At 42.2% G+C, this 22,204-nt stretch overlaps 2 protein-coding genes across 3 annotated transcripts in view; one reads left to right on the forward strand and one right to left on the reverse strand.

The window, feature by feature from the left end:
- Nucleotides 1-5,901, forward strand: part of POLR3E (RNA polymerase III subunit E) — a 31,926-nt gene extending 26,025 nt beyond the window's left edge. Inside the window, exons 19-21 of one of the 2 annotated variants that reach the window (XM_061367454.1) lie at nucleotides 1,864-1,941; nucleotides 2,824-2,949; nucleotides 5,044-5,901. In XM_061367454.1, coding sequence (XP_061223438.1) covers nucleotides 1,864-1,941; nucleotides 2,824-2,949; nucleotides 5,044-5,100 — 261 coding nt within the window. In that variant the 3' untranslated portion in view covers nucleotides 5,101-5,901. Of the gene's footprint in view, nucleotides 1-1,849; nucleotides 1,942-2,823; nucleotides 2,950-5,043 lie in introns of those variants that run through there. The other variant, XM_061367462.1, reaches the window with a different exon arrangement.
- A 717-nt stretch (nucleotides 5,902-6,618) lies between these two features.
- On the reverse strand, nucleotides 6,619-21,409 carry CDR2 (cerebellar degeneration related protein 2). Its single transcript, XM_061367554.1, has 5 exons — nucleotides 21,031-21,409; nucleotides 15,655-15,767; nucleotides 11,361-11,509; nucleotides 10,956-11,120; nucleotides 6,619-9,735 (listed from the first exon to the last, which is right to left on the reverse strand). Exons 1-5 carry the CDS (start codon nucleotides 21,107-21,109, stop codon nucleotides 8,868-8,870), a joined length of 1,374 nt encoding a protein of 457 aa, XP_061223538.1. The 5' UTR covers nucleotides 21,110-21,409; the 3' UTR covers nucleotides 6,619-8,867.
- Between the last annotated feature and the right edge of the window lie 795 nt (nucleotides 21,410-22,204).

Raw genomic sequence — 22,204 nt, forward strand, 5'->3', positions numbered from 1 at the left:
GTCGATCACCGTTGGCAGCAGTGTTTGCAGTTTGCAGAGTGAGGCTGGACAGGAGGAGGAGATTCTGTGGCGTTTTCTTCCCAAATAAGTATTGTGTTGGTTTGGAAGCTGTTTCCTCACCAAACGGACAGATAAACACAGCTGCATTTTAGATGTGTGGCTGAAGCAGGAGTTTGCACTCCAGGTCTGTGCTCAATAACTTTCTCAGATGAAGCAGCTCATAGTTGAGTGCTCCTGGTGCCCTGCACTCTGCCTTTCCTCCTGCATCTGTTTTCTGAAGGGGAGCTGAAGTATTCCATTTTATCTGTGCTGGAAGCTTACAAGAGCTACTGTCCCCAAAAGCAAACTTCCTTACAGTAGGAAAAGAATCATGTCAGGTGTTGGAAGCCAAATAAACCTGAATCCTGTCTCTAAACCAAGTATAAAACCTTGTTATATTCCAGCCATTTGGACCAACAGGAGAGCCAAAGCTGCTAATCCCACCAGGCAGTTCCTGCTGGACAAAACTCTTTCTCTTTGCAATAAGATTGGAGGCAGAACATGAAAGGAAAGGCTTATCTTTCACTCTGCGATGCACAAGTTTGTTGGTGTGGTGTATGAGGCTGGGAAAAAAAGGCTTGGTTTGTCCCAGCAACCAGGATTGAGGGATACTGAAAGAATTAGGGCTGGCTTGTGAGCTTTTCATTGATGATTGATTTTAGGTCATCTGGATGATTAGCAAGGAGGAAATTGTTAGTGACCGATGAGAGATGTGCCAGGAATGAAAGCATATTCAGCATGGTTTGTTAGTCACTGCTCCAAGGGGAAATGCCAAGGCAAATGGATGGTATTTTATTTTTCAGGGGTTTGGGGTATGCAGAGGAGGCAGTCGTGTTCCTTCCTGTGTGGAGGGGTGTGAGGCCTCTGCATCAGAAAAAACAAATGTATTTCACTGTAGCTTGGCACAAGTTGGAGGGGGAACAAACAAGCAAAAACCAAAACACTTCAGTTTTGGGGCTTGAAATGAGCAAGTATCTCATTCACTGTCCACCAGTGTTCAGTCTTCTGGAGTCATGTAGTCTGCCCCAGAGCAGATGACCAATGCAGCAGAAGCGCAGTGACACCAACTTGGGATTAGTGAAGCAGTCTGAATCTCTAAAACCTGCCACTGTAAATGTAAAAACCTCTAGAAAGACCCTGCAATGCACTTGGTACTCTCAGTTGACCACTGCTCTGGATGGTCTGGAAGCAAACGCTGGTGGACAGGAAAAATCTAGATGTCTTGCCATGAGATACTGGCTAAGGTCCAGGCCCTGGGATTGTTCTGGTACTGGTAGTTGACCCTCCACCAGTGGGAAGCAGTCCTCCTGCAAAACCCATGGGATTCCAGTGTGCCCAGCAGTTCCTTTTAAAGCTCTGAAAAGACTGTCTGTGTGCCAGACATGGCAGTGGTGTGGGTTACTCCACCAGAAGCATGAGTTAAACATGGCTTGGGTATATCAAGGCACACATCGTGGTGCATGCTCATCCCATTCCCTATGCCGTAGTTAGCCCTCATTAATTTGGGGTCTGTGTGTGCTTCAGGATCACCAGCAGGGCAGGTTTGACACAGATGATATCTCTGCTGAAGTTACTGGGCCTGTGAGAAGGTGTCTGCCCCATAGCTGCAGGACAGGCCATGCCTGAGGAGGCATGGGGGCTGCCAGAGCAAGGTTGCCCCTTCTGATGTGGAATGGGAGAGAAGCTTATGTTGTTTCAGCAGTTCTCATTACATGGCAATGACATTTTTGATTCAGTAATAAGTGTCCAGGGATACTGTATCATAGAATCATTAAGTGGAACTCATTAAATAGATGGTTATTTTTAACAGGCTCTTGTTCTCAGTTTCCTCCACAGACTGCTGCTTCACCAGATGAATTAAAGGTCTATGCACTTTGGGAAGCTGGTGACACTTATGATCAGGTAAAGATAAAAAGAAGTGACATTCCCAAATATATGTTGTTTCAGCATTTGGCATTGTTTGAATTTGTGTTTCTGGGACTGGTACGGCAGTTTTCCTCTTTTCTTGCTGAAGTGTCCAGTTTCCAATACCAACCTATTTCTAGCTGAGAGGAAGCTCTTAGCTCACAGGGTGATCATTGCTGTGTCAAGGCAAGGTGGTGTGGGTAGGAACAACATAATACGTTGGCAATACATGTCAGCAACTAGCTCAGTGGAATACAAGTAATTTAGAAGCTGTGAAGAGAAAATATTCACTGACCCAGGCCTCACACCAGGATCCGGTCCAATTTTTTTTGTCTGATGGTAATGCAGCATTAACCAGAGATGATGTTGTTACCTGATGTGTCTGTTTATACTTGTAATAGGAAATTACTACAGCATATGTGAGCATCTCCTGAGTTTTAATTGCTATCAGAGTCAGTGAAGTGGAAGGGAAGGTGCCTAACAAAATGTGGATGGACGATGTAACTTCTGTGTCCATGATCTAAATAAATCCTTATAGAGAAGGGTCAAGGAGTATCCAGCCTCCTGGCTGGAGTGGACCATGTGAACTCCCAGAAGCATTTGAGAGGAATATGTTGCAGCTCCTTCTTCATCATGTTCTTGTACCTTTGGAGGTGCGCCAGGTCACAGGACAGTGTGGGCTGGGGTATGGAGAGATCCCTGTAGAGCCCTCAGAGGCTAGAGCACTGCTGGAGAGCAGATGGATGTGGGACGGTTTCAGGATTATGAAACAAGAATCCACTAATGTAGTTCAGTGAATGTTTTGTATAGTTGTGATAGGTGGATGGGTTAGGGTAGGTGTTTGTTCTCTCTGTATTTATGATACATTTTCCTTTAAAGCATCGCCAAGTTTTGCTTGAAATCTTTTCGAAAAATTATCGAGTGCGCAGGAATGTGATCCAGAATCAGCTGAGTCAGGAATGTGGGGAAGATCTAAACAAGCAGGAGGTGGATAGAGTGTTAAAGGTATGTTTTTGTTCTGTTGTGGGTTTGATCCAATTAATGCATGAATTTTTAATGCTCAGTTTGAGCAAAGGATCATCTTCTACCTTGGATTGACAAATGCTAAGGATGATAGAACAGTTGGTGTTGGAGTGTGGAAAAAGCCTGGTTTTCAGCTTGCTTTCTCAAAAATACACTTGTCTCATTCTACTTTCTTTCCCTCCAAGGAGTAGTGGTTTTGGCCCACATGTTATTTTGTATTACTGCAACAGATCTTTATTTGTCATCTTGGACCAGCAGAGGATAGAATGTAGTAAATGTGATACTTCCGAGTTATTTTCCAATGGAGTGGAGTTAAACAGGAAGGAGGTGGCAGGGTGCTGCACAGTGCTCCATGTTTACCAGCTGAGTGCTGGTAAATGAATGCTGAAGGGCACAAGTGCCACATATTGAGAAGGAAATGCATTTCATCCTGTAGTAGGACATGCAGCAGTGTACAGAGCAAAACCCTAGCCAAAACAAGCAGGCTAAGTAATAGTTTACACATTTTATTTGAATCCTTTCATCTCTGTCTTTGAAGATGCACCATTTACTTGCTAAAAGAAGTTGAAGGTATAACATACAGACCATACAGGCCAAAATTGAGATGCTTTAAAAGCAGTGCAGGATGGCTAAGTAGAAAGCTGCCAACTGAAGTAATACTTTAATCGTTGCTGGGCCTTTGCTTACTGTCACCCACTTCAATGAGAGGAGTGCTTAAGTTCTTTATTACATTGGGATTTGCAAACAGAATAATAGCATATTTGAAAAATTACAGATCTGTTGCTGTGATAATAAGCAAACTGGTCTTGCTTGAAAGGGCCCGGTTGTCTTAGCATTAAAATAAGCTCAGGTGTTTCTGCCTGCTCAAGAGTATTTCATGTGGCTTGCCTGTGCTGGGGAGATCTGTCAAGCAACTAGATGGGCTCAAATATCAGCTCTCCTGGAACATCTAGACAATATACTGGCATTAGTTTTTCATGGTGCTGTTGCTATTTAAGAGATAACCTATTTCTACAAAAAATAGCTTCCTCTGTAAGTCACTAAACGGTTGTGCAGCCAGCCTTGTGTTGTGCCAGGCTGCTGGCTGCTTTGCCACGAATACTTTTGTCACAGAACTATGTGAAATTATCTTTATTTCTGAAATAAAATGTAGAAGTATGATTTAATGGAACAGGAAGATTCTCTGGCTTCTTTAAGCCACAAGAGAGTGGATTCCTCTTTGAATGTAATTGGATTTGTTGACTTCTATTTCTCCATCTGTGTGTGCTCCTTTTTTATACACAGAGGAACAGGCTGACAGGGTTTGTATTCTCGCATCTGCAGATCAAGTCTGCAAACCCTCTTTCTACCCTCCACACTTAATTTTTATATTTGTTTTTGCAATGTGCAAGTCCCAAGGCTTCACAAAAAAAAAGATACCTTTTCCCCTTTAAGCTCTGCAGCATTGGTCTGGTACCAATACTTAAGCCTGTGTTGAATTACCTAAATGGGAGGGTGGGAGCAAAAGAGACAGCATTAGCTTAGAACTCGAGAGACTTGATGCTTATCTAATAGAAGAAATAAGAAAATGAGCCACAATAAAACCCACTTAGTGAACTCCTTTGCTGTGGTGCTTACCTGCTGTAAGCACGGCAGATGTGGGGTTAGAATACCAAAGCACGGGTCTGAGGTGCAACAATTCATTATTGTAGAAAGTTGTTTCTTAAGACCTAGTGACTGATTTTACATTTCAGCCCTTTCCATTGCTCCCTTTAGCCTCTCCACCTGAGCTTCAGCCTGCATATCCCTCAGTGCCCTTTGTCCTCACTCTCTGCCAAGCTGGCTGCTGCACAGTCCCCATCTTCTCCCCCTGACAGCCTGATTTCTTGCTGCCACTGCATTGTTTGTCCTTGTGTCCTCTCAACCTTCCCCCTCTCATGTCTGCTCTCTTCATTTAAGCTATATGGTCTTAGGGTGGAGATAACCTGTTGCTTCTGATTCATGCTGTTGTGCACTGGACAGGAGACATTTATCATAAGTTGTCCCAAAGCCAGACCATGGCTCCCAGCACCTTACACACTTTCCCTGTCTCCCCAGGACTGCTGTGTGAGCTACGGTGGAATGTGGTATCTTAAGGGGACGGTGCAGTCCTGACAGCGGTGGTAGCGGTTTCAAGTGATCTCAAGGACGAAAGAGGAAACTGCAGCATGCGGCACAGAGTAATGTCGTGACCTCGGGAGGGCGGGGCAGGACCTGACCTACTTTGGGGGACCCGGGCATTGCAGGCAAGACAGTCACTGACATCCCAACATGCTCACACCCATGTCTGCATGGCCACCTAGGTGCAAGAGCAACTGGGAGAACAACATGGGACCCTGTCTGCAGCTTGATTAATCATGGACTTCTAATGTGTTTCAATTCTCGTTCTGTTTCGTTATAAAGAAATAAAACCATATACTGACACAGACATGATGCAAAAATCACGATCTAATACTTTATAAGTAATGCCAATAAATTAAATTTGTTTACAAACATCCCAGTTTTTGTTAAATACCTCGATGCTCATGCTTCAGGCTGAGCATTGTAACAGCCCTTGCAGCCCTCTCTATATAAAAAGAGAAGACAGTCATGTTCATGGAAATGCCAGGGAGGGGGGGGGGGCAAAATCTTTGAGCTCTGTACTACATAGTGGCTGTTCTTTCCTGTTGTCTGTGCAATGAGTCATTTGGAAAAGCACCTGCATTTAGAGATATGCAGAACTACTGGATTGCTTTTAGTGGTGCAGGTTTTGTTTGGGGGACTTTTTGAATTACTGAGTGCAAACACAGTGAGGTAAGTAGGTAAGTAGCTGAGTGCACCCTCTGGAAGGCATCCAGCGGTAGTTCATCACAGGGCAACAATGTAAAACCTCTATTTTGTGTAATTTTTTAAATAAAATTTTATCTTAAAGGTCAATTCTACCCAGCCTTGTATTTGTCCAAGAAGAAATGAAAGGTGCACCCACTCCTTTTGTGGCCTGAAGGCTTACAGAGGAAGGAAAGGTTAGGAATTATTTCAGTAGAGGTTAGAAGTAGATAGTGAACTGCTTTACATCATTCCGCTTGCACCATGGGCTGCAGGGTGTAGCCAGAGGTAGCTGTTGAGCTGAGGGTCTGTTGTGCAGGATGTGGTAACCACTCTCTGTTGCAGGTTTGTCATGGAAGCCTACCTGCGATATGGTTAAGGAATATCCTACTGTGCAAGCACTGTACAAGATGGTTACTTTACTGGTGATGTTCTTTGCAATACTTTCCATCACATGAGAAGCTCAAGGAGATGATTCTATTAATTTCATCTACTTATGCTCTGAAAAGGCAAGTTGAGTTGTTGACTAAAATAAGCAGATTAAGGTAGTTAATCCAGGTAAGACTGGCTAAGAATATTGTTACCATACTTACAGCATTTCACATTTCTACGGAAAGTATTTTTAAACTGCTAAAACTCTACCTTAATTAATATGCTAGTGTACTTTATTAACTACATCAATATATCAGGGAGGTGTTTTAAGTTCAGGAAGCTTCTACAGCTTTTGTCTTAGTTGGTGGCATGCACCCAGCACAGCCCTGTTGCCAGAGCAATACCTGTGGCTGCATCTCAAAGCTGCCCTTGAGGAAGGCCAAAGTCTGAGAGAGGTTATGAAAGCAGAGCCCAGCCTTGGAGTTTTTTATTGCATAATATGTACAGTTAAGGTTAAAGTACAGTACAGCCAGAGCCAAGCACCGGCACAGGTAGCCAAAGGGAAGTTACACCTGCACATGAGTCAGGTAGTTCTGTGGAAAGCTGAGGACGTTTTTGGTATTTTTAAAGCATAATAATGGTGTATATAAAGTATTCAAAATTAGCCAACAGTAACAACCCACTGGGAGATCACCCATTTCACCAAAATGTGAATTTTAGCTGTCCTCTAGTCCAGCAGGTGTGGGTCCCCCTTCCCCTAAAGCAGTGAGGAGGGAGCAGTAAAGGGTTTGTGAGTAACATGCCATACTTTTCTCATGTAGGGTTACTGCTTCCCCATACCTGAATCAGGGCAGACCTCCAGGTGATACAGATCCAAATGTTAAGGAAACAGTGACAATACACTTAACCTGGTGGCAGAAACAGCAGCTTTTCTGCCTTTTTTGGGTTTTCCCCTCCTTTTTGAACATCACTGATGAACACCACAACACTGAGGAAAAACTACTTCAGTTTCCCCAGATTTCTATCCTAGATAGGCCTATCCTTTTCCATGCGACATAACCTTTTTAAAAATACAAGTGTAATGGGAACTCCATTTGAGCCACGTGGGAAAGATGCAAGACTAGATAACACAGGTGCCATCTGCAACTAGTTTGCTGGTTCTCTACTGGCACACATGGGTATAATTACTAGCTACACATGTGGCTTGAGAGAATTATTTCTGAAAATACAAGAGTCAGATTCCCATTTTTAAATAATCCTCAAAATGCAGTACATGTTTTAGAGAAACTCACACAAAACGAAGTCTTAATATGGCAGCTGCAGGACAGCTATCCACAAGTTCAGCAGGGTACAACATAAGGCAAACTGCAACAGCAGCAGCTGAACCAACACTGAGAAATGGTTGACATTCTTTGTCAATGGTTTGGTGCATCACAGCAACTCAGGCAGAAAGTTGATCCCAAGAACCTTTAATAGGGAAAAGGATGTCACCTTTCGTTTTGCCTTCCCCCTTTTAATATCTTAACCTTTGTTTTCTTAGGACTTCGAAACAGTTTTAAAGAACATACTTCATGGTCTTTGCTTTCAGAATTTCGGTATATATAGATTATTATTAGGGAGTGGAGAAGGGGAGGAAGAACAAGAGCATGGTCCCCTGTTTTAAGCAGGATGTGTTCTGGCAGAGTTGTGTCCATCCTCCCACACCCCAGGCAGCATGGAATTATCCACAGAAGCTGACGCTGGTAGCAAGAGACAAAACAATGTGATAAGTTTTCACCTGGCCTGTCTCCTTCAAGCACTTGGAGTTTGTGGTATGTAAGATTAAAAGCTATCCCACTACATCAATACTACTCCTAAAGTTAAATAGCTAAACTGCAACTTTCTATCTTACCAAATACACATAAAAATGTACTTTGCAGACATTCCACCAAAGAACAGTAGGTCTCAAATAACATACATCATCAATTCACAGTATCTTGCCTTCAGACAAAGTGCCCTACATAAGAAACCATACCTAAAAAGCCACGCAAACTTTACATCAAATCTTTTCTTAACAGGAAGACATTTATACTAACTGGGGGAGAGCTTAGTGCATGTGAAAACATTGTACTAGCTTAAACCAAGCACAGTTGAGGCTGCTGTGCCAGCTCTCCACCTCCCTGCCAAAGCAAGCTCAGCTAGACTGCTACCTTCATTCTCAAGAACTGAGGAGAGGCTACCCAGGACACTGGTCATGGGCTTTGGTTTTACTTATTCTCCATGGAGATATAGTTACAGGGCTAGATCATCAGTGTAAACCAAAGGAAAGCTTTAGTTTGGCTCCTTGTGAGAGTACAGATTTCTTAGCCCTGTTACTTTTTAAGTGGACTAAGGAAACTAGAGTCAGTTAACTGCTCTGGCCAGAGATTAAGTGTAGTATGAAGTAGTAGTATAGTATTAAGCTATGATGTTTGCTTGCTTTACAACCACTAGTTTGTGTGACAGTGCTAAACAACATTTAACCTATTGCTACATAGGTATAGGGAGACTAGCTGTTAACTAACTAGATTGTTAACTACAGGCCTACAAGCCAATTCAAAACATTCATTTTGAGTGCTCAAGAAATACATTGTATAAGGGGCCTTCTGACATCAGTGTAAAGTTTTTCCCCTTCTTGATTAACAGATCAGTCATCAACAGAAAACAGGTCATCAGCATATTCAGTGTTACGGCTGAGAGGAGAGGGACTTGTACTTAGCTCTGTGTTCATCTATTTCTTCCTTTGTTTTTTTGATACAGCTAAAAATCTCCTTGAAGAGTGCTTTATATTCAGGAAGAGCATTTGTGGGAGAGTCACTTAACTCCACATTTGTGAATTCTTGGTTGCTAGTTGGAAGATCATATTGGGTATTCCCCACAGTTAGGTCTTTGGAATACTGCTTTGGTGTTTGTACAGCCTTGTTTTTCAAAGAATCTTCAGCCATTTGACACCTCTTCAAAAGTTCCTCATACTTCACTTTCAGAGCATTATACTGAGCATCGACTTCATTAAGTACAGAGACTCCTCGTTGCTTCACAGCTTCAGCTCTTCTAATACATGTTTCTTCGTGGTCCCTTAGAATGTCTCCCCCTGCAGCACTGCTCAGGAAGGTTTCACTGCTGCTCCGTTTCAGTGCCTTTTTCTCGAACTCTGATACATTCAGAAGCCCATCATCTGCTGGGCTCTGACCAAGCTCCCTTTCTAAAGGCTCCTTGAATGAAATGAAAAAGGATTCTGGCACCAATTTCTCTGTTTTATGTAATGTGTTTTCAGACTGAAGTATTTGTCGCATTTCAGCTACTTCCACTTCCAACTCCTCTGCACGAGCCCGATACAAGTCTATATCAGCAAGCCTCTGTTCAAGGTCACAATTTTCTTTTACCATAAGACTATATTCCTCTTCCATTGTTACCCTCTTCTCTTTTTCTAGGTTCAGTTGGGCTTGCAGAACTGTAACCGCCTTTTTTAAGTTCTCATTTTCTTCTTCTAGAGGACTTAGCTGATTATCCATTGAAGTAATCTTTTCTGCAAACACATGGTCGTAAACAAAATACCTGCAGAAACAAAATAAGCACTATCAAACGTAGGAAGTTCAGCTGACTATGCCTCCTAAAGACCTCCAGTCCTGGGTAACTAATGACAGATTTAAACTAATCTGATTTTAACAGGTTTTAACTAGGCGCTAACACACCTCAAAGTCCACATAGTAGTCATTTTACTAACGTATCTGTCCATTTAATCATCAGAGCAGAGTTTGTAAATACTGATATGCCATCAAATCAAGCCTCTCATCTTAAGCAGAATGGCACCTTAGGAACAGTTTCAGGTTACAGACAAGTTTATTGAATAATTAGGCCTATAATTTAAGTTTATTTAAACACTGCCTCCATTTCGTGCAGTACTCTGATGCTCCGATTTTTTTCTGCAGCACTCGACTCTTGTAACTTTTGTCACTGTTGATTGTGGAAACAAGCATCAAAATTTTACAAGGCAATTCTGTAGCCTGGTACTTCCACAAGCCTTGGTCAATTTGAAGGAATCCACTTATTTAAATTACCAAGAAATAACTTCCTTTTGGATGTATGGATTTATTCTGCAGTCCTACCTCCATGTTGCGCTGAAGCCCAAGGACTGGAAGTCCTTCACTGGTGAAATTACCTTTCATTTCGTAAGTGAACCTTCTAGGACTGAAGCTAGTCTGAACTTTTACTCTAGGTGGTTGTTCTCATGGGCATACTAATGCCGTTCAGCTCAGGAAAACTGCTCCAAATTAGAAACACAGCCCAGAGCTTCAGGCACCATTTTACCAGCCTAAGCATCATTTTAACCAGTTTAAATTCAAGTAGACTACTGCAGGAATCCTGCCTTCCTTGAAAACAAAATATCCACAGACATCCCAAGGAAAAGGTAAGTTACAGAAAATATTTTACATGTAGGATGTTTGTTTTTCAGATTATGTGCCTGGTTTTGATTAAAACAAAGCAGGGTGCAAACTGCTATAAACTTTCTGGGCTGCAATTTGATATGGTTGGAGACTTTGGGAGAGAACCCCTTAAGGCAGTTCCTCTCACACAAATACTAATGTGGTCTAGAAGTATGCCAGAATCAGTGGCACTACCACATAGTGCAGGACTATGCAGGTGCTTTGGTAAGTTGTGAACATCAGAGGTTTTTCTGCTAGCTTGTTTCACCCCTGTGCTTGTGTCTTAGTTTTTAGAGCTTTGCCTAAAATAATTTCAGTATTATCTTTGCTATGCAAGGTAAAAAGTCTTACTGGCGAAGATCATACAGCTCCTTCAAACACGAGAAACTATGCATTGATCTTGGCTGGTCAGATCTCTCATGGTTCATCCGGCCTCGCTCAGGCTTTTTCAGTTCTTCTACTTGTTGTTGTAGGTCATCTATGTGTGTTTGCAGGTATTCAATAGTCTCTGTCAAACTAAAAGGTGAAAGACATTTGAGTGTTTAATCAAGTAGATGTGAATTTCCATCCCTTTTTAGTGTGCTTTCTTCTATGAAGGCTGTTCTTTGGCCCTAAAAGACCTTTAAAAAACACTATCCTTCCAATTTAACAGTACTGTAGAACACCGGTAGAGATGACCACCCAATAACTACACAAAAATACACTTGGAGTGGGGTCGTTTTCACATTATCTAGGAAGGATCTAGTAAAAGTTTACCTTAGTATCTTTTGTTGGGAAGCTCTACTGTCTGCAACTAGTTTTTGATTAGTGTCTTCCAGCTCTCTTGCTGTCACATCCAGCTGCTCATAGACTTTGGCATGCTGATCATTCATCTGACGCAAGAGCTCCACTTGCTTTGTGAGGTACTGCAAGACAGTATTGCTGTTATTAGTTTACACTTGAAACACAGAGATAGAGCTACTATTCTGCAATTCTATTCATATTCATAGGGAAACTTCTAAGTTTTAGAAATGTAGATTCCAGTGGTTGCTTTGATAAACCTTTAGCTGCAAAGAGCTACCAGTAACTCAGCTTGCCTTTATCATGGAGATCAACCCCAGTGGATCAACCAGCCTTTTATCCCAAATAGCTGGGTTTGGTTGTGCCAGCTGTGTTTAGACTTGCTGTAGCTAGCCTTTGGCCTGGAGCCTTCTGGATTAGGTTTGTCCATACTGCAGTATTCACTGATAACAGCCTTGAATCCAGACTTCAACATAGCCCTGAACTATCCTCCAAGTCCTTCCAGAGAAGTTGCAGTGAGCTCCAACAGAAATTTCCTAACAGTGTTGACCCAACAATTTTCTCAGCATTACATCTGAAATATTGGGTACCACCATCCATAATTAAATTTCTTTCCAGCTAACCTATGTTTTTCCAGTCTGAAGTAGCATTAGGTTCAGCAGAAGAGAATTTAGGTTGTGGTCACACTTAAAACATATAGGCTACTATGCATCAGGAAGTATAATCAAATTACTGAATTCAAGCTTTAATTACTCACAGGGAACTATTCCAGTTACTGTAATCCCAAACAAAGGTCTCCTGCCTTCTAAAAAAAATAAAATTCCACATGAAGTACTCGTTTTAATCCTCTTTAGTTTTACAATGAGCAACAGACTTAAGTTACTTGAGTAATGTCAGAAAGCTTGGAATTCTCAGTCTAAGAGCAGTTAACTATCACTTAAAGCTTTTAATACAAGTGTCTTAAATTGTCCCACCCAGGACAGGACTGACCCAGTTCTAGAAATCTACACAAGAATTTGCATGATGTAAACATGAACAAAAAACCCTAACCTGTAAATCTGAGGTACTTTGTTCTTACATAGAATTTATTTCTTGCAATATATTCTATATTACTACATGCTACCTACTGAAATGTAACGTTCAAGTTGGAGCATCCAGACTTGTAGGCAGAATTACTTCTCTTTACATACTCAAAACTTCTAATATTTGACTTAACCTGTTACCTCATTAGAAGATTGATGAGTTTACATTTTAGGCAATTTAAGAACAGATAATGAGTTAATCTAGGACTAGTAACTACTACATACAGACTTGCAGAAGATCAACATGATAGCAGTTGGCTAGATCCTTTTGCAGCCTGTGTGCACATGACTGAGGATTTACACAAAAATAGTATATGGATTAGCAGCAGAATCTCCATGTGACCCATTTCAGATTAACTTTCCCTACTGGTTGTTCTCAGAAGGCCCTGGAGATCTTCAGACTTTCTTCATCAATACAAGCATGGCTGAGCACAGAAGCCTTTGGTGGCTTTGGTGCCAGAACTGATTTTACTACTTGTTACAATGGCTTTTCCAGAAGTTCTAGCTTACTAGAAGTGAAGCACCATTTTCTCCACCTTGTGTCTCCAATATCTTCAGTGTTGGTGTCAAGCTGGCTTGGTATAACGAGGCCACAAGAACAAAGTATAGAAGCGGTGATCAATACTTTAGAAGTTCACATTTATTCCACCTCCCCTGCACCTAAGCACCTAACATGAAGCATCAGTTGAGACATTGTTCTATCACATGATAAAAGGAGTGTCAGTATTTCTGAAGTCTGAGTACTGAGAACAGATTGAGACAGGAATGAAGTTGCCCTTTCAATCCAGCATTTATTAAATCTACTGTGATTAGTTAGTGGTACATGTGGCAGTACAGAGGTCAGATCCAAGGCTGTAAAATGTTGTGTTTAATGTATTAGATGTAATCTTAAGCATTTCAAAGCCTTTGACCCTTCCTTTTCAGTGCAGACAAGTACTGTATTTCACAATGATTTCTTAGTTCTAGACTTTGCTACCCATAAGATGTGAATTAATGGGGGGGGGGAACCCAAAGATTAACACCAATACACTGCACTGAAAAAGCACGCAAAAAATGTAGCAGAGTAGCTACAGAACAGAAGAAAGATCACCTTTAGGTTACAGAGACAAGCACTTGCAAGTAAGGAAAAAAATCAAGCATAGAGACTGGTTATGCCACTTGCACATGTATCCTGAGCAGTGGGGTAAGCTATGTTCCCACAGAAGACAGAACACTAGGTATGAAAATAACTGACTGAACTGCTTTTACCAGCTAAAGCGTACTGCACCTTGCATATGCTAACTTTATCCTATGGTGAATTCCTGTAGCAATCCCTTGTGCAAGTAATCTGATATATTCAGTTCCTCCATCTTGAGGTTCTCTCTGGTTATTTCAAGAAAGGGGTTCATTTTGCTTTTTCCTTTGCAACACACCAACTATAGACCACTGCTGGAAGGACACTTCTGACCACTTCCTGGTGCTGAAGCTCTCTTACATAGTCAGTAACCCACCAAAACACCTGAAGCAAACTTGCTTAAACCAACAGGATATTTTATCCTTAATGGCACTGGGCTATTTCTATAAATGAACACAGCTTAGCAATAATATATTTTCTATATTTCATGAGCTACACTCAATGACCCAAGTTAGTTATCTGTCACAAAGTTATGCTGTTACTTCAAAAGGTGTGTTGTGACTGTGTTAAACACTCCCTTAAACATGGCTGTTCCTCCAGGTGTTGAACCTTAAGGAGAAGAGTGTTTGCTAACACCTTGAAGTGTTTGTCCTCTCTAGATCTTAAGAATTAATCTTTCTATAAAAACCATTCATGGCAATGAGTTATTTTAAGTCTCTGCATAAATAAATACATTTTCTGTAACACTGTGGCACTAAGACAAATAGCAGCCATTCCAACCATCGTACTACAGAATGAATAGCATAACAAAGATGACGTTTGGCACATAATAAAGAGCCAAAGAATGAGGTACAAACCAGAAGTATCTTAGGGGGACAAAAAAACACCACAAAAAAAACCCAAACCCACTACAACATGCACCCAGATATTGTGCATCACCTAATAAAAACACTGCATTTGGGTTAACATGACTAAAGACACCTATATATGTATAAGTACTAAGCTCAGGATTCTTGAAGTTACCTATTACCAAATTGATAAGTGTTTTAAGTTGAAGTTACAGCTATACAAAATCCACACCCCATCTGTAACTGCACATGTACTGCTTGCACAAAGGGACTTGGATTTGTAAAAATCCATTATATACCAGTCACAGCCTGTTCCCTGGGATTCGTACCAGAACCAAACTGAAACACTGACTGCATTTCCAATATGCTGTCAGTCAAGGTACTGAATATTTAATAATTTAATTAGAGACCATGATTTTCTCTGTAATAGATGGGGAAAAACCTCATTATGCTGATAAATGCTAGGCCTGCATGATGCAAAAAAGCTAATTGCCAAAAATGGCCATTTTTTTTCCACCAAGTAACACAAAGATGAGTGGTTTTGAAAAGGTAGTAATGAAATTTCCCCCCTCTGGAAAACACAGAAAAATACAGAATATATCTATTATGTCCTGTATTTAGATACTACAGTGTTTGGTTTTGTAGTTGTTTTGTTGGGTTTGTTTTGGGCGGTAGGGATGAGGGGTGTGGGTTTCATTTTTTTTAATTGAAATAAGCTGGCTCCATCTATCGCAGCTCTGTTTAGCAGAAGTACCTATCCTCAAACTTTACTTAAGTCTCTCTCCTGCACTTATCAGCTTTTACATTTAAATGCTGTAACCACTAATATTTTCATATATTAATTTAAATTATTTATCATCTTATAATTTAATGGCATTTTACTTGGAAAGATCAGCAAAGTTTAGCAACAGAATAACTGAAGTAACTTTTCTGTACAAAAAGAAAAATGCTAGTCACTTGTTACTAAAACAAGCCAAATTCAGCATTAAGTTTAAAGACACAAAGCTTCTGGTAATCAGAAAATGGGTACAGCTATGATCAACTATCATCTAGCTGTTATTTGAAAGCACAGGCTCTCAAATTCTCAAAGTAGCTGAAGTGGTTAAAGGTTGTTCAGTATTTTTTCTTAAAGTATCCACCAGACATCAAGAAAGTCAGATCCAAACTTATGTGCTATTGTGTTGCAGGTCTAGATGCTTTAACACTTGGATCCCTTAAATATTTACCTCAATCTCCTGCAGTTGTTCTTGATTTGTGGCATACATTTGCTGTAAAGATTCTTCTAGTTCAGTGTTACGGTCCAGGAGTGTCTTACCAAGCTCAGCAGCAAGGTGAAGATCTAAACAAAGAAATCACATGTGCATGTAAGTTATAGTGCCAAAAACCATCTAATTTTAAAGCATTTTAATAAAATACATCTAGTGTTTTATTATTGCTATTATAACTGCTCCATGTTATTTCCAGTATTCAAAAAGAAAGTTAGCTTCAGTGGAACATTCATATACCATCTATAATACAAGTCTAAGTCAGTCCTAAAACCTAGAAGATACTCCGATTTCATTAAGCTTCTTTAGTCCCTCCCTTGGTCCTTCTTCCACAGGTCAGACACATGAAGCCATCTTCACTTCCCCCTATCTGCCTAGTACAGCACCAGCATCACTACCCAAGGTGTCTGTTAGTTAACTATACTTCACCATGTTTATAGCACTCATATTTTAGAAGAATAAACATAAAAGACCCTGTAAATGTTTCGCAGGCCAGACCCAGGCCACAGCTGTCTGCACTCTTGCTTACTTTGCTGTTTTCCACCTTTACCCCTTCACCAAGTTGCTCAGATCATAGAGGATCAAAGTGCTAAATCAAAGTTTCAGATGCTTCTTATGAAATATTAATATCAAAAGACATAAACTGATAAATAAATGTAGCTATTCTGCTTTTCAAGCTCATAAACCTAGGAGACAAGAATTGTTTCATGTGCTTCAAAACATTAATTTTACATGTCAGTTGTTCTCCAGCATTTAATCTGAATTTCACTTCAGTCATTTTCAGGGTGCAGTGACTATGGGTGTTTCAAATTAAGAAATAAGTCATCTGAGGACTCAATTCCTTTCTAGAGGGAAGTTTGATATTTGTTCAACAGCATCAGTAGTGCTAGATATCCTACATTATTACCTACATGTGTAGAAACACATGTAATTTAAAAGCCAACATAATGCAACAGAAATAAATCTTGGTGATACTGCTAAAATTGTAATGACTCTCTGCAGGGTATTACATGTTAAGAATCCAACAGAATTCCAAAAATCCCTAATTTTCCACATCCTTCTGATCACCTGGACTACAACCAGGCTGTCTTCTCTATGAGTACAAATCAATCTGGGTATTTTTCACATAGAACTAGCATCACTAATGGGAAAGAAACAGAGGAAACTTCAAGAAAAAGTTAGATTCACTTCAAGAAGACTTAATATACATGAGATATATACTACATCATCAGTAGTTGCAGCTAGATGAGAAAAGGAATTCCATTTTCACTTGGTTTAAGTGCCCTTATTTTAACGTGTAATTTTCCTGCCTTTTTCATTTATCTTATCAACTAGAGATTGTAGCAGATAGAACACTGTTCCAAGATTGTTTTGTGCTAACCTTCAGTTTGGCAGCCTGGCCAAAACGATTACTCCATCTACATATGTACGCCAAAGACCAAATTCAGACTTACAAGGACAAGTGAGTAGGAGCATTTGTCTATTAAGTTGTCGATGTCCAATTCTGGCCAAACAACAGCTCTGGTATTCTCTACACATTCTTTACAGCTACAGTGAATTGTTTCCCACCTTAAGGTCAAATTCTTAGAATAAATGCCACCAAAAAAAAAAAAAAAAAAACCAAAAACCATTTAAAACAAATCACACTGCTTGGGAGTTCTTCACAGTTTCAAAAGATGTATGGCTAGGAGCCACATGGCATACTGATCTATACTTAGGAGTTTATCCTCACATAGCTTTTTCATTATAACATCACTTGTTAAGGAGCACAGCCTATTCCACAGCTAGAGTTCAAAGTATTTGGATAAGGAAACCTCAAGGCATCCTGCTTAAACTTTTCCCATTTTTATACAGAGATTGTGCATTGTTTAGCCATGGACAGCATAACTCCTAGTAAAACACCAAGCTGTTTGTTCTGTCACATTACAGAATAATACAGTCTTCAGATCCAGTGAATCTATCACCCCATATGAAATGAAGTACTGATTCATGAGTATTCATACTATACAAATCTTTACTAGGAGGCACAATCTTTAAAGCTGGTCAACAATACTGGCATCATTCAAGGCAAAGACTAAATAGTCCATTCTTTTATTTTAATAGAGAAGAATAAGAGCTTTAGAGAGATTTTAGAATTATGGTAAAGATGTAATGCATATGGAATTACTAGCTGCCATTTCCCTTCCCAAAGTGAAAGTTTTGTTTGATGTTTAAGTATATTTAGGAGTTGATGGTTTCATTTTTAAATGTCCCCTCATCTACTAAATCAAGTAGCACACACCACACAGTACTTTGAATATAATATGAATAATGGAATTCGTGACATTGTATTTACACACCCATTCTGTTCATTAGAATGGGAGAAGCACAAATGAGTTACTATGGGAGAAGCATGCTATTTTGTAATTAAGGCAATTTGTTTCTGAGTGGGAGAATACAAATGGAAGAGCTCAGGACATGCAATGAAACCCCAACTCCTACCCCTAGAGAAAGCAAGAACTGAAACAATTTCACCTCTTCTAAAATAAGCACTTCCTTTGTGTTCGTTTGTCTACATTGTTAAGTACCTATAAGCCCTATAACAAGCAAATTTTAAGAGGGAGATGTGCAATATATATGTTCTCCAGCTACAGAGGGAAAACAGGTAATTTACATTTCTCAGAGTTACTGTACAATAGTAGAAGCACACTGCATTTGCTGTTGTAAATTTACATAAAGGAAGAGCTAAGTTCCACCACAGGCACACATTTTTCCTTTTCACCAAGATGTAAGCAGAAAGGTTTTTAATAATGCAAATTGCGTACGTGCAGATCTTCAGATCTTCATTTTAGTAAATCTGATCAGTTGTACTCATGTTTAAAAACTCCTTCAGAAATCTCTAAACCAAAAACAAGATTTCAGAGATAGGTCTGTGATGTTAAACAGTCCTCACCAGGATTTTGCAACCATCTCTTCTGACAGTGTTACTACAATTGAGAAAAAGATAAAAGTACCAAAATCCTTCTCTTCTACTTTTTCATAACCCACCTGACAAAAAGATTCAGAGAATTTTTAGTCTAAAATTAAGCCTGTTCTTTTCAACAGCAAAGGGTAGGATATACGAGAGTGGCTGAAGTTTACCTAACTGTAAAATCAAACCCTTACTTTTTCTACTTGCTTCCTATTTCCTACTCCATGTTTAGTCTACCCTCAGTTCTGTTAAACAGCTTAACAGCAAGATGCAAAAAGAGCAGTCATATCAAACAATTCTTTTTCAAAAATCAGCATACTGCAGCAAAACATGGATGTTGCAGAAGGATGCCTGTTCCCTTCCTTGAAAGGATTCCATGAGCATTCTGTTCTCATGAACAGCATGCCAGAAAAGCCCACCTCCATTGTCAAGGCAAAAGCTTTTGGTGCATACAAAGACCATCAAAGTTTTTCCAACAAGGACTATAAGCTTGTTTCAAGATGCTTCCTAGTGTTTTACAACCTAGGTTTTCTCATAAACCTACTCCTCGGGTTTTTAACGTGCACTGATTGTTTGGGTTGTGACAAGTTTCAAGAGACCTCGATAAGCAGTCTTACTACCCTGTTTACATACACTGGTATTGCTTAGTCTTTGGAAAAGCTGTCTTTCAGACTTAAGGAATAAAGTATAACAGAATGTTTAAAAAAAAATTCCTCTAAGGAATTTATTCTTTGCATTTCAATTTGCCCATCAGTTTATTTTCCTCCTTTCCCTTTTGGTAAGTCACTTCTGTTTAGGCTTATAAAAAGATAATCCCCAGAAAAAAGACTGGTCAAATGTTGAAAGAACATTAACCAACACTCAAAATGTACTAACCTCATAAATGGAATACTGTTTCTTAAAAGCTCACACCAGAAAGCAAAATGGTGATTATTTCACTCATTTTAATTAAAAGATTAATTTAAAGAAACACCAGTAAGCCAAGAACTCTGTTGCTATTACTTTGTGAAATCTCCTTCTAGGTCTTCTGCCCCATAAACACTGACATAGTAAAAACATTGCTAAATCAGGTCTTCAAACTTTCAACTCTCTTCCTTTTGACAGCAAATGATGGTTTCAGGATCCGATTTAAATCGATTGGTTTGTATTGTAGATCTATGAAAACATCTATTTCGAGCAAAGAGTTCTTAAACAGAGCTCTTAGACATTAGCTATTTTATAGTCAAAGCATACAATTACAGACCTGCTCCAGCCTCAAAAACAAGTTTCTGCTGTCAGATCCCTGAAGGCAGTGTGAAAACTGCTTAGCTTAGGAAGAGCTTTCAAAAGTGTCTTTCTACATTGTTTATGATGTAGTAGCACCTAACAATCCCAAAAAATAACGTACTTCAATGTAAAACCCAAGAGCAGAAGGCTGGAGCAGGTTCACAGGAAGCAACTTCACAGCTTTGAGCTGGCCTTTTAAAAAGAACACGGGATTAGTAGCAAAAAGTAGAACTACATAAATACCAGTCTGAAATGCCACTCAGCTCTTAAGGAAATGGCACATTCTTTCCATATCATGTCTGTAGGAGAGTTTTAGTGCAATTATACTTGGTGTACTCCTCATCTGTGAAACGAGAATAGCATTTACCTATGGCATGTAGTGTTTTAAAACCTATTGACAGAATGACATACAGGACCTACATACCTGTAATTCTGACGCATAGTGAATTTATTCGTATATTTTAAGAAAACGTACAAAGTTTTCAATAACGGACCTGCCACTAACCGCGCACAGCCACCTTTACAGCTTCATCGCCTCGAAACCCTTACAAAAAGGCTCGACAGGGCGCAGTATCGCAGCCCAGCCCGATGCTTCCAACGCCCGCTATTCCGAGCGATGCCCTGGACAGCTGCTTTACCTCCTGCCCAAGGTGCAACTTTCCGGAGAGCCAATTCCCTCCCCGCCGTGCGGGCGGAGGGGGGCCCGGGCACGGTTCTACTGCAGCAGCCCCTCCCGTCAAACAAAGACGGCCGCGATCTCCACCGGCATCGGCGGCCCCTCTGCCTACGCGCCCACAGCGGTAGGACATGCGGCCGTGAGCAGACCCGGGGCTCCCGGAGCCCACAGCCTCGGGCCGGCACAAGCACCGCTCCCGCCCCGCGACCCTCGCCGGCAGCTTCGCCCCCCAGAGCTTCGCCCGCCGCCGCGCCCGGAGCCCCCCGTGCTCCGCGCTGCCGTTGTGACGGTTCCTGCCCCTCTCCTCGCCGCTCCCTTCCTCACACGCCCTCCGCCCCGCCGCCCCGCCGGCAGCTCCCCATGGCTCCTTCCCTCCTCACACGCCCCCCTCGCCGCAGCCCTGCTCTCACCAGCCGGCCGCTCCCAGTCGCCGGTCCCGGCTCACCTTGCTGCAAGTCCTGCTGGTCGTACCAGGGCTCATCCTCGCGGATCTCGAATTCCTCCACCAGGCTATCGGTCAGCATCGCGGCCGCAACGCTCACGCCCGCGAGTTTCCCCGCGCGGAGCGGCGGCGGGGCAGGGCAAGCCGGTTGCCGCTCCTCTCCTTAAAAGCCGCCTCCGGCCATTGCCGAGCGTTTCCGGACTTTGCCGAACCTCTCCCCCTTCTGGTCGGGCTGCGCGAGGCTGCCGGCGGCAACGTGGCAAGCTACAACCACCCGCCCACCGTCCCCTCGCGATTCAAACACAACACCCTCTCCTCCTCCGCGGGGAGCCAATGGGAAGCCGCCCGCCGGACAGATCGAAAGGAGCCTAAACCAATCAGAAAGAGAACTCCTATCAACTTGCCAATGAAAATGAGGGAAGGGTTGGTCTGGGCTAATTAAGCTCCGCCCCGGCAGCCGGCTGCGCTGCCTCCCGTCGGTGGAGGTGGGTTGGTGGCGGCGAAGTGGGCGGTGGTTGCTGGGACACTGAAGGGTTAATGGCGGCAGGCGGTTGCCGTGAGATGTGCCGGTGGGTCTGCGCTGGAGCAGAGCTGGCACAGCCCAGGGCTGGGGAGCGCGGCCAGGCGTAGGGCGGTTGCGGCTCCTTGGTCGCCCCGTGTCGGGAGCCCCCGGGGAGCGTTGAGGAAGAGCGTGTGAGGAGGGGCTCGGCCCGCGCCGCTGTTACCTTAACGGCGTCACGCCCAGGTGCGGGCCGCGGTCCCGCCACCTCCCCGGGGAGCCTCGGCGCCCGAGCGCAGCAAGGGAGGGCAGAGCCGAGTGTGGTCCCGCTGGGGCGTGCAGCTGCGGAGCGGCTGTCACGGCTGGAAACGGCCGTCTCCATCCCCGCGTGGTGCTCGGGCGGTCACCGCTCGCTCCCGCTTCTTTCCCTCAGAGAGGGGAGGAGCTGTGTCCCGTATCTGTGGAGCTGCTGAGGGAAAGCTGGGTTGATTTGACCCGTTTTAACAGATGAGCATCTCCAGACTTCCAGCCCTGCAAGTTTCTGGAGCCCCGTGCCTGCCAGGAGCCGCTGCTGGGCAGCCACAGCATCTCGGGCTGGGAAGGTGGCGGCATCCGAACATCTCCTCCCCTCCTGCTCCAAGTGCTTTGTGTTTGCATCCGCCCTCTGCTTCAGCAGCA

Source organism: Neopsephotus bourkii, unplaced genomic scaffold (assembly GCF_033783945.1).
Source record: "Neopsephotus bourkii isolate Nb327-2 ecotype Australia unplaced genomic scaffold, CSIRO-AGI_Nbou_v1 NB_126, whole genome shotgun sequence".
Classification (NCBI taxonomy): Eukaryota; Metazoa; Chordata; class Aves; order Psittaciformes; family Psittacidae; genus Neopsephotus; species Neopsephotus bourkii.

What these genes read in the sequence shown, in the direction of transcription:
- CDR2 (XM_061367554.1), bottom strand. Translation starts at nt 21,109, where the DNA reads ATGCTGACCGATAGCCTGGTGGAGGAATTCGAGATCCGCGAGGATGAG. An exon ending in CCAGCAGGACTTGCAGCAAG is followed by an intron (nt 15,768 to 21,030) that starts GTGAGCCGGGAC and finishes TTCTTTGTTTAG; the next exon opens with ATCTTCACCTTGCTGCTGAG. An exon ending in AACAACTGCAGGAGATTGAG is followed by an intron (nt 11,510 to 15,654) that starts GTAAATATTTAA and finishes ACTGTCTTGCAG; the next exon opens with TACCTCACAAAGCAAGTGGA.